The 14,327-nt window shown below is 36.3% G+C and overlaps 1 protein-coding gene across 1 annotated transcript; it reads right to left on the bottom strand.

Moving 5' to 3' along the window:
• Nucleotides 1-228: 228 nt before the first annotated feature.
• hyi (hydroxypyruvate isomerase) lies at nucleotides 229-5,516 on the bottom strand. The gene is made up of 8 exons (XM_079245015.1): nucleotides 5,242-5,516; nucleotides 5,033-5,144; nucleotides 4,038-4,152; nucleotides 3,014-3,092; nucleotides 2,775-2,824; nucleotides 2,623-2,692; nucleotides 1,475-1,609; nucleotides 229-1,396 (listed from the first exon to the last, which is right to left on the bottom strand). Exons 1-8 carry the CDS (start codon nucleotides 5,438-5,440, stop codon nucleotides 1,338-1,340), a joined length of 819 nt encoding a protein of 272 aa, XP_079101141.1. The 5' UTR covers nucleotides 5,441-5,516; the 3' UTR covers nucleotides 229-1,337.
• Nucleotides 5,517-14,327: the final 8,811 nt, after the last annotated feature.

Consider the following 14,327-nt stretch of genomic DNA (forward strand, 5'->3'; position numbering starts at 1 on the left):
AAAATCTTTTGTGGAAAACTGCAGGTTATTATACTCTAAAATGATTTTAAGTTACATTAGTTTTTTTCCCCTGTAAAACTGCACAACATACAAAATGTTGCATAAAATGTTTCAAAGAACTTCAAGTCTATTCTCATATTGCTCCAAAACAAGAAATATACTTTCAGCATGGACATAGATTTAATTATTTCAGGTGGAAACATGGAAATCGCAGCAATATTAGGACCATTTAAGCATCATAGTTTTGATTTTGACAGAATAAAGACGTAACATCTGTCCATTATTGGATAAAAAACAGATACGGACGAATAAAACAGGACAACCATTAAAGGTAAATTCAACCTCTAATCGCCAGTTAATAGCTAGATCTTTAGTCATCAACATATGAGGGATGACTTTGACGTGATACAGACAGATCTGATTAAAGACATCAAGTGAACATATATTTTCCCTGTTAATCTCTAAATACTGGTGTGCTCTAATATAATTTTTATCTATTTAAAGATCAGTGTCACATATTTAGAAATGGCCTGTATTTATTAAGAACAGAAAATGAATATGTGTTCGGCAAATGTTAAACTTGTAATATTGCAACAAATAAAACAAAATCTATATAAAGTAGCATTTTTCATAGAATTATAAGTTTAATATCTAGATACACAGAAACACATCCCTGATCTCTACAGCTGAGTCAAACCAACGTGACATACGACAGCTAACTCTGCTCCCAATTCAAACCTACGTAGTGTCACATTTTTTTCTGTTTTAAAGACGCGTTGAGTTGATTTTTAAAAGCAAGTTTTTGACTTTCTGCAGAGCTCCAGCCCTCAGACTCGACAGTTTGGCTGAACTGCATCTCTGCTGTCACTGAACAAATAAAAATACTTTTAACCTGTTTGGTCCTAAAATAAATGCGCTGCTTTGGAGAGAAAAAGCATTTAAAAACAAAAATGTCTCCTGTACTCTCTGAAGCCTCCACAAACTGGGTGTGCTCTGATCCATCTTGTAGACACGCACTTGGAGCTGAACTAATGCTCAGGGTTTGGTTATAGCTTCTGGATCCTGCTGGTGGTCCTGACTCAGTCCTGCTAGTTGAGACTGCACCCAGGAGGCATTGCTTGATCTGCAGCTGAGTTTGCATAGGGTCACATATCAAGACCCAAACTTTTCTAGAGAAACTTTGTAGCAAAACTACCACTGTTCCATAGTTCACCTGTCAGTGGGTTTATGTGGCTTATTATGTGGCTTGAAAAATTCAAGGCTCCAGCAATTTGAACAAAGTTAAAAAAAAAAAAAGAAAACGACATTATTCCAAGCAGATTAATTTAAACCTGCGATCAGCACCGTCTCTGTGTCCAGTATTCTTTGATCCATCCCAGACCCTTTTCTGTGGTGCCTGTGAAAGAAAGATAAGATAATCAGCTAAAAAAATTTAAAAGACTGTCATAGCTACTAAACTATGCATAAGATTTACCCAGTGGCTTGTATTCACATCCGACATATCCACTATAGCCGAGGTTTTCCAGAGAGTTGAAAAGGTAGCTGTAGTTCAGCTCTCCATGACTGTCAGGCTCATTCCTGCCTGGAACCTGAGCAATCTGAACGTGACCTGAAAAATAAGATGACACTTCCTCTTAGACGCTGTATGCTGTGTTCATTGTGTGTATCACCACTGGCTTGATTGATTTAGTTCACACAACACTAAGATTCAAAACCATTAAACAGCAAATCAGAAGTGATTAAGGAGTGAAAATGGTCTCGTAACATTTACAAACATAGAAAACTATTTGTGGGATGAGTCTGAATCTACATGCAAAGCAAGGAATTTAGATGCAAAGGTATATTACAAACTACAAAATTTAACATTTTACACAAATTTTTTATTCTCAACCTTGCAGATGTGATATGGACTGTTAAATATGTTTGCACACACTGCCTCACGTGCACGGACCAGCTTCTGTGTTTATGTGAAGTCTTAAGACTCCTCGCAGCTCCTGCTGAACAGCTGGGTAATCTGGATTTAATAATGTTTTAGTGTAATTCATCTCTATATCTATTTCAAAGTGAGAAAAACACAATCTATGACAGAAAAAGTCTTGTTAGGAGCAGATCTGTGCATGCCAGGCCACAAATGCACTGCATCTTTTTATTCCTACAATATGTTTTTAAAGGCAGCACGGAACAGCCATGTCGGTTCTCTACTTATTTCCAGAGAGAAGAAGACAGAGATGGACATAGCACATGAAACCAAACATTACTATTAAAAACATTAGTTTTTCTGCCACGACTGCCTGAAAGAAAATTCTTCAATAAATGGAGGAGAAGCGGCAGGCAGTTTCAGTAGAGGTAGAAATAACGGTGAGGGCACGTTTTGGTAAAAATTATACGTTCCTTCTCACCATGGTGGAATTAAATGCAACATCTGTCATCCTTTTTTTCTTTTAGACCATGTCGTTCATTGATTCATTCATTATCCTAACCGCTTATTCCAATGAAGGGTCGCAGGGAAGCTGGAGCCTATCCCAGCAGTCTTAGGGTGAAAGGCATGATACAACCTGGACATTTTTTATACATAAAAAATATTTGTATGAAATGGATACTTTTTTTTCTCATTTGGCTCACCGATTATGGGGAAATACTTGTGCATGTTTTGTGTCAGGTTTCCATCCATAATTTGCCAGTGAAAGATGTCCTGAAACATTGAAATGATGTTTTAAGTGAAGAAATAACTTGGATTTTTTTCCCAAGCTGAGACAAAATTCCAAAGCCCTCACCATTTGCAGCTTGATGTTTGGCTTTCCAACTTTTTCCAGTATTGCAGCCGCTGCAGATTGAATAAAAAAAAGCCCTAAACATTAGTTTGTGTCCAAACTTGGCTTGCATTAAACATTTGATACAGATCAATTTAAATGCATTATAGGTTTAAAAAATTAGCTAAAAGTTTATTTATAGTTGAATTACCAGTTGTAATTATTGATGGGTAACATATTGCCCTTGTGGGACTTATTCTTACCTTGATGGGGTGAGTCCAGAAAATACCTGGGGTCTGTGATCCTTGTGTTGATTGGCTCAATCAGTCCAGTCATTCCCTCCTGTGAGTGACATGATGATCAGTATAAATGGTTACTGAAGTTCACCAGAGTTTCACAACTTAAGTTAGTGTGGCATTACAGTATTACAGTATATCTACAACAATGCTTCAGCACAAACATCATTTTTACACAACTGATTTCCAGAACGTTTTCCAAAATGCAACATAATTAAATCTCTAATTTATTTTCATAATAAGCACTTTCATGTTATTTCCCAGCTTCATTGTATTTAGAAATTAAAAGCTAATTAAAATGTGGTGCTACATACATAGATACATATATACTGTATTTAGATGGCATGTTGTAAAAGAAGATTTGCAGAGATGTAAAGAAAGGTGTATATGGGTAATACCTAGGGCTGTGACAATATACTTTTGTCTCGATTTGATTTGATTCGATTCCAATTTTTTTGGGTCCCAATTCAATTTAAATTGCAATTCTCACAATTTTTCGATATTGCTGATTTTTGTAGATTAAAAACAAAACCAAAAAAAAAACTTTTTTTTGCTTGTAATTCTTGTTAATTTCAATTGGGAAAAAACAACACAGTAGCCAGATCATCCTTCTGCTGCTATAATGCCAAAGAAGACAATTAAAAAGATCAATAAAAACAATAAAAATGACAAAAATTAAATTGTGGATTGACTTTAACTATCTGAAAAAAAAAATCTATTTTAAAATTGTGAAGCAAGAAATCCCGATTTTCAATTTTTTGATTTGATTTTCCCACCCCTAGTAACAACATTCAGAAAATTGACATGTAACTCAGTTAATCTCTGCACATTTGTTTTACCTGAGAATTTGCTTTAGCTGAATTGTTTATTATAGTGTCACCCAGTTATTATATATTTCTAAATGAAAGAATGTGGTCATAGGGAGGGCTTTGAGACCCAAATAACTCCACTGGTACAGCTGAGAGTTTAAGTTTGGACAGTGATTAGCCACCTTTGATAAGACATCAGCAGCATAGTTCAGGTTCTGCACAAAGACGGCCTCCATCTCCTTGGCAACCGCTGTTCTGTCAGAGTCCACTGGAATCCTCCCAGCCATCAGGTGAATCCTTATCAATGTGCACAGAGGAAAGGATAAATTACAATGTGACAAGCCCGAAATAATCTTTAAAATGTCCATCCATCCATTTTCTGAACCGCTTAGTCCAATTTAGGGTCACTGGAAGTTGGAGCTTTTCCTAGCAATCATTGGGCAAGAGGCAGGGTACATCCTGGACAGGTCACCAGTCCATTACAGATCTTTAAAATGTATCGTTTTATATTGCTCTTAAACACCGCTGAAGTTTGAGCATATTTTTAAAAGTTCTGATGGGTTTGAATTTCAGTGAGTAGTGATTCAGACTCTGCAAATCCCAGTTCTGTGACAATGAAGTAGCTTCATGATCATCATTCAGAAATGTTCTTTCAGAACTTTTTAAAAAAAAATTATACTAAGATATTTTCTGATTTAACTTCTGGGGAATTAAACCTTTTTTTTCTTTATTTGTTTCAGACAAATAAAAACAAATATTCTATTGTCATTAGTGTGAAGATAAAGTCACTACAACTTGTCAGTCTTTAATCTGTAGACATGTCTGACTATTGGGAAATGAACCAACACAGCTTGGACTATGGACATGTTTCATGGTGGGAAGTGCAAAGGCTCATGGGATTTAAAGTCCCTCTATTTGCAAACGTGGGTATTTCGGTTGACAGATCAAGGCTTTATGGTTGCATACATGTTGTAGTATTAATCTGAATATAAATGGGATTTTTATCCCCCGCTGAATGACTACTACTGTCATGTACGGGTTGAACGTGAAGTTGCATCTATGGAAGAGGTTGTAGAGGAAGCAGTCTTATAAGATAACGTAATAATTCGTATATAAAGGCATTTAGAAAAGCAGTGAGGGCTGGTTTCATTATACACCTCCTGTATTCACGTCTCACCTGTTGCATTTCAAAGCTTTTGCGTACTTCACAGTCAGATCCAGACCCTGTCTGAACTCAGCTTCTTTACCAGGAACTGCTGCAAGGCCGAGATCACCTTCCTTTACATCTCCTACAACACACACCAACCATCAGTCATCTCAGCTGTGCTTCCACAGCAGCCGCACTGAAACTCGGTGTATGCGCGAGTGCGAGTCTCGTGCTTTTACCCGGCGGGGTGTTGAGAAGAACCACCTCCACTCCTGTTTCCTCCCTGGCTTTCTGAAGCTCTCGCAGGTCTGAGTCGAAGAGCCATGCTGCCTCTACAGCCTGAAAACCAGCCGAAGCAGCCGCGTAGATCCGCTTGGTGAAGTCCGGAAGGTCCGTGAACAGCCAGGAAATGTTCGCACAAAACTTCAACGGAGCCATTTTAGCTGAAACAGCAGGAGCAACGACCCCTGTGATAATGCTCTCCTCCAGCGGGACGCCGCGCAGTGTTTGTCAGTGTTTGTCTTCTTCTCCTTTTTTTTTTTTTTTTTTTTTTTTTTTAAAAATAAAACTTTATTTATAATTAGATTTTGGACATTACAACGTATCAAGTGCATATTTGGCAGTTTAGATAAAAGAAACATAATTTACAGACAACACTCTGAAAAACACTATTTTCTGAATCCCTTTAGTTTTTACATTAACCAAATTGGGGCCACCCTCCAATTTTTTTCTTTTTTCAATAACTCCTCCCGTTTCTGTTTTCTCAATGGAAAAAATTAAATGTTGTTTGAAACATTTTGTGCAGGAGTCAGTCACATTTTATTTGGTCTGAAAGGTGGCATATATTACACCAGTCCACCGAGCCTTAAAAAGCCTGACAAGTGCAGTGAGTAGGACACAATGATTTAGGTTCCTGAACTGCACACATAAACATTACATGACTGAGTTGGCAAGAGTTATCTTTGATGTTTCGAAGAACAGAAGAAACATTTCAGCCTTTTTATCCTGAAGGATGCTCGACAGCCGCAACGACTAAATTCTTTCAAGCTAGTGAGCTGTGACAGACATGTTATCTATTGGCCTTACTGCACTGCTCCTCAATACAACCTGCAGGTTCAGTGCTGCAGAACTGCCCTACGCAGATGTTTTAAATTGCATTAGTGTCAGCACATTGCTTAGACATTCATTTGTGTGGAAAAAGCTTCTCAGGGTGGCTTCGTGATGAATCCATTATGCCTCCTTGATCGTCCAGCTATTTTAAATGATCATCTTATTGATCATAAAAACTAATTTTGGAAAATTCTTGGTTGAAACATTGATCAATATAGCGGAATGCATATGGAGCTGGACTGTGTGGCACATATTTCAGTTGTATTTTACTTATTCCATATGTTTCGTTTTTGCTGAAGAAATAAAAATGCTTTTTTTCCCCCAGTGTTAGAATTTGTGCTGCAAGTCAAAGATACGTTTATACTGCCCATTTGTCTGGCATTGAAAGCACCTATAGAAATGCTCTAATATGTCTAATATTAGCTGCTTTTCCCAGCACACATCCCCTCAGTGTATCCATCCTGGGGGAGACCATCTGTTGGCCTGTTATAGGATTTGTATAAGTGGCGATTGGGATGGGATGGGGGTGGTGGGGTGATGAGGAATAAAATACTATGCCTTAATAGCATCCATATTGTACGTTCCCAAACAAAAATATGAATTTGTACATAAATTGACAGTAAATGAACACCTCTGCATTCATGACTTGCTGATTTTTCAACAGCCTTTAACTGCATACAGCCTCATGTTCGCTCACAAAATCTTTGATCTTGGAACCATATGTTGGTTGATTTTTTTTTTAACAACAAGGCTGCAGAGAACTTCTGTTTATAAAACATTGTCTGTGGCCCCTTTGTGTTCTACAGGCTCACCTCAAGAGTGTCTTATCACCACTTTTGTTGATGCTTTTTACTAATGACTGTAAGAGCATGTTCAAGTCAATAGTTATAATAAAATTTGCAGATGACTCGGTGTTTGGAAGCTGCTTGCAGGACCATGAGGTGGTTCATGGACCTTTCCTGTCCTTTAACATTTTGGAAGATGGTTTGATGACTCTTATCTACAACTTAATGACTCTGAAACAGAAGACATGATCCTTGATTTTCACAAGAACCCTCTAATCTCAGTCCAAATGTTTGTTAAAGGTACAGAAATGGAAACAATCATTCAGGATAAGTACTTAGGCACCATCCAGGATGACACATTGTCTTTTGAGACAAACTCAGATGCCTCTGGCAAATCAGAAGCTGTTTTATTAGATGAAACTGAGGTGTTTTAATCTTGATAAAATGCTTCTTAAAATATTTTGTGATTATTTTCTTGAGCATATTTTGCTGGTTTGGTAACTTGAGCATTAACCCTAACCATAACTTCAGCATTTCAAAAAAGGATGAGCTAATCAGGAATCTGGTCAAACTCAGCAAAAAACAACTGACATTTGGTAGAAGTGTATCATGAGATACTCAAAAAGCAAAGGCCACGCTGGAGAACCCGCTTCACCCTCTTTTTGCAGAGTTTCAGCTTCACCTGCATCCTGTAGGGCCAAACCAAACAGAAAATGTAACTCATTTCTCAAAGCTGGTATTAGATTTTTAAACAAGCTGAAGGTAAGTTTCTTAGAAATGTTATACCAGTGAAATTGTGATGACTGTGTATTTACTGTATCATTTATACTGTCATGTAAGATTATTGTTGTGATGTAAGATATGCATGTTTTAATTTTTGTTGTAAACCAAGCTGCCTCCAAGGACATGAAAGCGGACAGTCAGTCAAAAAAGCAGATATTCTATTGTAGACTTTGTTAGTCCACATTTCAAAGTGTCTCTAGACAAGTAAATGAACTTCACGTTTTCCCCAGTGTGTATATTGTTGCAGGACACTGTCTGAAAATACATTGACTCAGTGCTGTTTGCATCATGTTCTGGTCTTGAGAAGGAGTTTTATTTAATAACTTTTGACTTTTTGCTCCTTTTGAAAAGGAATGTTTTGCTGTATTGCTCCTTTTGGTTTAATTTTCTTTTTTTTTTCTCCTTTTGTCTCATGGTAAAATAAAACAGTAAACACAAAAAAAAAAAAAAAAAAAAAAAATCCATCAAGATAATGTGTGTAGGTAAAACTGAGCTATGAATCCAGTCCGAATGTATAACACATAGGCTACTTGCACATACTGACATAATTTCTCTTTGTCTCTGGACTTCCTTCTTACTTGTCACATTGCAGTGGAGCTCAGAGTCGTAGTTAAAAACCTAATATGAGGTTTTTCTTAAAATGTCAATAATAATGTAACAATAATGTAACAATAATGAGCGGTCATATCTCACAAACACTAATGATACTGTTTGAAAGGACAAAACAACTACTTGAATATTCTGCTGCTGAGAGAATATAGGAGTTGTTTTAGCCCCATATGGCCATCCTGCAAGGTTGAATATTGTAAACAGTTACCTGTCCTCCTGCCTGACTCTACGGTTGTCTCAGAGAAATGCCCCATTTTCCTGCTTCTCCCATTGCCGAGCCATTATCCAGAATGAGGTCAATCACAGCTGCTCTGATTGCATTTGAAATGACTGTTCTTGGGTCTTCCTCGTCCCACTCCTCCTCTTTCATGTCCTCACTTTCTAAAATTTATTTTCAATCCACATTTTAATTTAACCCTTTAACGGACACTCATTGAAATACGATCAACTTACTTTAAATTTTCAGTCATAGAAAAGACTGTCATAATATTAAAGGTCATTATAAGATTTTAAACTTAGAAACATTTTTTCTAAAATAACAAAAGTGTTACAGCAGGAAGTACTCAATACTAACTTGTTGTGTTTTTATTTTTTTGTGATTTTGTTGTTGGTTATTTATATATGTAATAATTCCTTCATTTATTTTGCGTGTGTGGAGTTATTTTATATGTCCAAAAATGGGCAATCCCAAAATATAGAGTTAAAGCTTCAAAAACTTGGTGCACTCTACACCTTTATGTTTGTGTGAATTGTATGAACTGTAGGCTAATCCATTTTTACTTTTGCAAAAAAGGCTGCAATACTGGAAAATTCAGGTTTGTGGGATATCTAGTTAAATCATTTAAAAATATTTACAATATTTAAAACAAAGCAGGCGCAGTCTTTCATTTACAAAACAGTTAAAGCATAATGCATTGGCTTAAAGGTACGCAAAGACATACCTTTACTACAACCATGAACATAAGATGTGCATTTGAAAGCGCTGACTGCACTGTCGGAGTAAAGCAGACAGAGAGCAAGTGGAGATCGGAAACAACCGAACGTAACCGACAAGTCCCGAGGGTGGATGCGGACGGTGCTCTGAGCTGCCAGAGAGCAGCCACCCGGACTATCTGGAAACACTGGGACGGGGAGAAAAGCAACACAGTCCACAACAAAGCGGAGGATTTACACAAGACTCCTGACAGTGTGGATACGGATATTATATCCCATTTCACTCCTCAAGATGGAAAGGACTGTCCCGGGACTGGGAAAATTCTGACTAATTTCATTTTGTGGAAAATTCTCCCTCCTTTCTGTTCTGCATCTTTTCCGCGGAAATAACGTCCGGGAAATCCAACTGGGTGAGTTAGATGATGAAATTTTGTTATTAAGTGTTGTAAATGTCGGAGCAGTATCTTGCTGTATGGAAAAGCTGCACAGGAAACCGAAGGATACTTCAGAAGTCCAGCAGCGCTCAGTCTGCACTGACACATTATCCTTAAACTATTTAAAATAAATTAAATGATAAAATGCACGCAGAAATCAGGCCTGAAAAAATTAGCCAAAACATGCATACATTATTTCATATAGCCTACTTTAAGATATGGATATTTAAAGGCAAAACACACACAAACAATAACAAAGAAACCATAACAAACAGAAATACCCACAGACCCCATAGTCTCCCCTGGACTAGTACATATATATATATATATATATATATATATATATATATATATATATATATATATATATATATATATATATATATATATATATATATATATAATGTGTGTGTGTGTGTGTGTGTGTGTGTACATATTTATGACAAATCGTGTATGAAGTATGTATGATGAAACATCCACATTATATATCAGCATATTGTGTATGTGTGTGTGTGTGTGTGATTCATCGATGTACTAGTATTAAGGTTACTAACAGAAGGGCAAAGGATTGAGACGAAGAAAAGCTCGAGATTACGTGCAGTTATATATATATATATATATATATATATATATATATATATATATATATATATATATATATATATATATATATATATATAAATAAACAAACACATGTAAAGTATCTCAGACACTGTTCAATAGAAAAAGTCATATGGCAGCTTACCATGTGAGCGTCAGAGTGTATCAGAGGGTTTTTTCACTTAAGCTATTACTTTGATGTTTTTTCCTGTTTAGACTGTACAGCTCATGCTGTTACTTTCTATCTGCATTATCCTTGCCTCTTTTTTCTTCTCTTCACTCTCTTTTACTTTCTTGTTTATTCTCTCCTGTTTGTCTCTATCCTTCTCTTAATCCAGCATTATTATGGAAGTTCAGTAGAAGACAAATAAAATAAAGAAAAAAAAAACAAAACGTAAACTATTACATTCAGGCTCTTCTTAGAAAAGCAAATTGGTTCAGCACAACACAGCAGCCAGACCTTGCTGGACAGAACTTGTTAAAAAACAAACAAACAAACTAAAAAATAAAACTTTACTTTGGTATAGAATTTTGAAATGAACATTATCAAGTCTAGAAGTGTTGTTGTTGCATGTGTTATCTGTGCCAGCTTTGTTAGCATGTGAGGATTTTCCATCATGCCTCAGGAGCAGAGCCTTATTTCTTTTCTCTCTGTTGTATCAGCACTCAGCACACTTAAGTTTTCCTGATGTTTTATAAAATCAGCGCGATTTACAAAGATTAGATATTGCGGCACATTGAAAACCACACTGCAAAATATTGTTTTGTGTTTGTCTGGTAAGGTAAACATTTCAGTGTGTGTATGCCAGTTTCACCACTAGATCTGAGCAGGGCATCTGGCAAGTGGACTAACTAATTCATTGTGTAAATGGTGGCGATGTGATGATGTGCACCAACTTTCAGAATGTAACAGTAAACATCCCAGTCTTGCTTTGACACTCTTAAGCTCTACTGCAAAACATGATTCTACAACATTTGCATCTTATTAAATCTTTGATATTAAAATCAGGTTCCAGTTAATTTTGGTTGTGTATCCCCAATGATTTTCTAGCAGTTTCTGAGAATAACTAACTGAACTTTTCCATTAAAAATGCCTCATACTTAATATGTCATTACTGTCACTTTAAAATATTCTCTTTTCAAATGTTCCACAATATTTCAGTTTCCTCTCAACATCTGCTCTGAGTATGGCATTGAACATGATATAAAATATAATGCCAGTAAAACTGAAATTATGATCAGCAGAGCAAAAGATTATAAAGGGTTGAAATATATACATATAGACAGTGTCGTCTGATGTATGCAGAGGCTAACATCCTCATCCGGAGGTTTTGTGCATGTACATGTGAGGTGAAAAAGTCATTGTTCTAGGCTTACTGTACACCTTTATACACTGCACATTTGTGGTCAAATTACAAAAGAGCAAGCATGCACAAATTGAATGTGGCGTACAATGACTGTCTTAGACTTTTACTAAAGAAACCGGGATAGGAGAGTGCACGTTGGTTGTTTGTGAGAGCAGGGCTTAAAACCTTACAGGCTGTTTAAAGGAATTTGATGTATACATTTATTTGTTGTGTCAATGACTGTTGTAACTCCATCATATTGTGCCTGACTAATATAGGACTCAGTGCTACAGGCTACCTGTCACAGTTGTGGAGGCACTGATATAGCTGTCTTCTTTAGGGTGTGTTGTCTTGGACATCAAGTCTGTAAATAAAGTTTGCCAATATATATATATATATATATATATATATATATATATATATATATATATATATATATATATATATATATATATATATATATATATATATATATATGTATGTGTGTGTGTGTGTGTGTGTGTGTGTATATGATTTGTGCTCAAACTAACATAAAAAGATTAGATATGGGTTGCATATAGACTAAAAAGTTGGATTCGGGACAACTTTGCCCACAGTATCCACACAGTCTTTGATTCTTCATCAATTACTGAGTGGTGCAGAAGTTTAGCTGAAACATCTTTTAAAGAAAGTGTAGAATTTAAATAGTCCTGCATTGTGTAACCATGCATGTTAAATACAGAATATTCTGTAGTAATGCACTTTTATTTTTATACTAGCTATAGTAAGTGATGACCTTATTGTAAAAGTTAAATTTAAAACACTTTATCTCTAAATGAAATGTTCTGCTGATGTTCTTTTGTTCTCTTCATGTGCAAATTTAAGTAAGCTTTATCTGTATCATACGACTGATGCTTTTCTGTCGAAATAATGTAGTATATCAGTAAATCAGACTTTAGGGACTAGATCCAGCAACCCAACTGCCAGGTGATACCCAATTTACTTGGTAGAGTATTAAAGTTGAAATGCCGTATATTTTTTATGACTGAGTAATGCATTTCAAGTTTAAACAAAGAAATTAAGTGATACTGAAAGAAGTAGCTCTAAGTTGCCTGTCTCCTCTGGGAAACCTTCCTAACGCTCCAACTTGCTGCATGTTATAGATGAATAGATTCCAGTGTTGGAGCTGTGACCTAGATGTGCCCCTGGATGCTTTCTGAATGCAAAACCTTTCCTCATCAGATCAGCTCAGCCTGTCAGTCTACACGGTCATGTCTAGATAATTTTGTCATTAAAAATAAACTCTTGGGATTTTCATTGCTTTTAATTGAACAAATTAGAAGGCATGGATATAGTGGTTTTTATGCCATATATTCTTACCTTTGTACCTGATTGGGCTGTGATTCCTGTTGTGCTGAGGAGACACAACCCAGAAGAAATCTTTACTGCAAGTCTGCTCTTTTTATACTTTAAAGGGATTCCCTCCTCACCCTCTGTCCAGTTTCTGTTTTGCCTGATCTGTTTCTAGTACTTCACCCTGTGATGGACTGGCAACCAGTGTAGGGTGTACCCTTCCTCTTGTCTGCTAATTGCTGGAATCAGGTCCAGCTTCCCTCTGACCCTGAATTGGAATGAGCGGTATTGAAAGTGAATGACCTAATAAATGTTTCTGATATTTTCTCATAAAAACTCTCAGGAAAAATAAATAGAGCCATGGCAACAGGAGTAATCCGTGGGAGCTAAAGGAGATGCCACGCTCGGCTTTTTACATGCATCAATGAGCTTCAATTTAATTTAATATTTTTGACGATTATGAATTTTCCTGAAAATTTGCCCTTATCTGTAAGAAAAAATACTTTCAGGTCATATACTATAACATTATGCATTTCTATTATACACACTAAAACAGGATAAACTAGTCAGTGCAGTGGAGAAGCAAGTCGCCACTCAACATAATTACACAGCAAATGTGTTACACCAAAGCTGTAGGTCAAGTATGAGGTCTGTTTGACTGGAGGCAGGAGCAGCATGTCACATACGCAGACTTGGCATTCATGTCTTCTTCAAGTGACTCAGAGGACACATTCAGTGGCTTTAAAGCAGTTTCTTATGTTATCTGAGACCACTTCCTCCAAGTCCTTTTGATCACAGGTTGCTGCTGGACAGGGCTTGTTAATGTTGGAGTAAAAAGAATCAGATTGTGTTATGATTTTTCTCAGTCAAAGGTGTAAACATCTTTAAATTTGGAAATATTATCTGGATCCACTTTTGACGGTACTTCTGAGATCTTTGCCTTTAATTTGAGAGCCAGATAGAGACACATTTATTCAGGTATATGATCCTGCTGTCATATCAAGGTAAAACACCTAATTATTGCATTTGTGATCATCCTTTTTCTTTGTTCATTATGAAGATAAAGGGTAGAAAAGATTTAAAAAAGGGAAACATGTTTAGATATTATATTGTCTTTATTTTCTAATCCCTGTAATGTAATACCAGCAGTGTAAAAAAAGACATTGCAAACCAGAACTAACCATGAAAACAATCATCTGCGTCTGTGATTGATTGCATATATGTTCTTGTGTCAATGAGACGCATCCAGTTGTTGCTAGTGTCCCTGTAAGAATTGTTTTAGCATCATTAACCAAAAGACCACGTTTGTATGAATAAAGCCTTCAACAGAGAATCTGTAGTAGTTATTGGTAATAATTTCATAAACAATCTTTCAGGATTATGTTTTCAGCCT

This window comes from Telmatherina bonti, assembly GCF_933228915.1.
Source record: "Telmatherina bonti genome assembly, chromosome: 8".
NCBI lineage: Eukaryota > Metazoa > Chordata > Actinopteri > Atheriniformes > Telmatherinidae > Telmatherina > Telmatherina bonti.

Bases quoted from the DNA above. Each gene is read 5' to 3' on its own strand.
- hyi (XM_079245015.1), bottom strand. From the start codon at position 5,440: ATGGCTCCGTTGAAGTTTTGTGCGAACATTTCCTGGCTGTTCACGGAC. The intron at 3,093-4,037 runs GTGGCTAATCAC...TGTCACTCACAG, and splicing joins CTGCTGATGTCTTATCAAAG to GAGGGAATGACTGGACTGAT. The intron at 2,693-2,774 runs GTGAGGGCTTTG...TCAATGTTTCAG, and splicing joins CAAACATCAAGCTGCAAATG to GACATCTTTCACTGGCAAAT.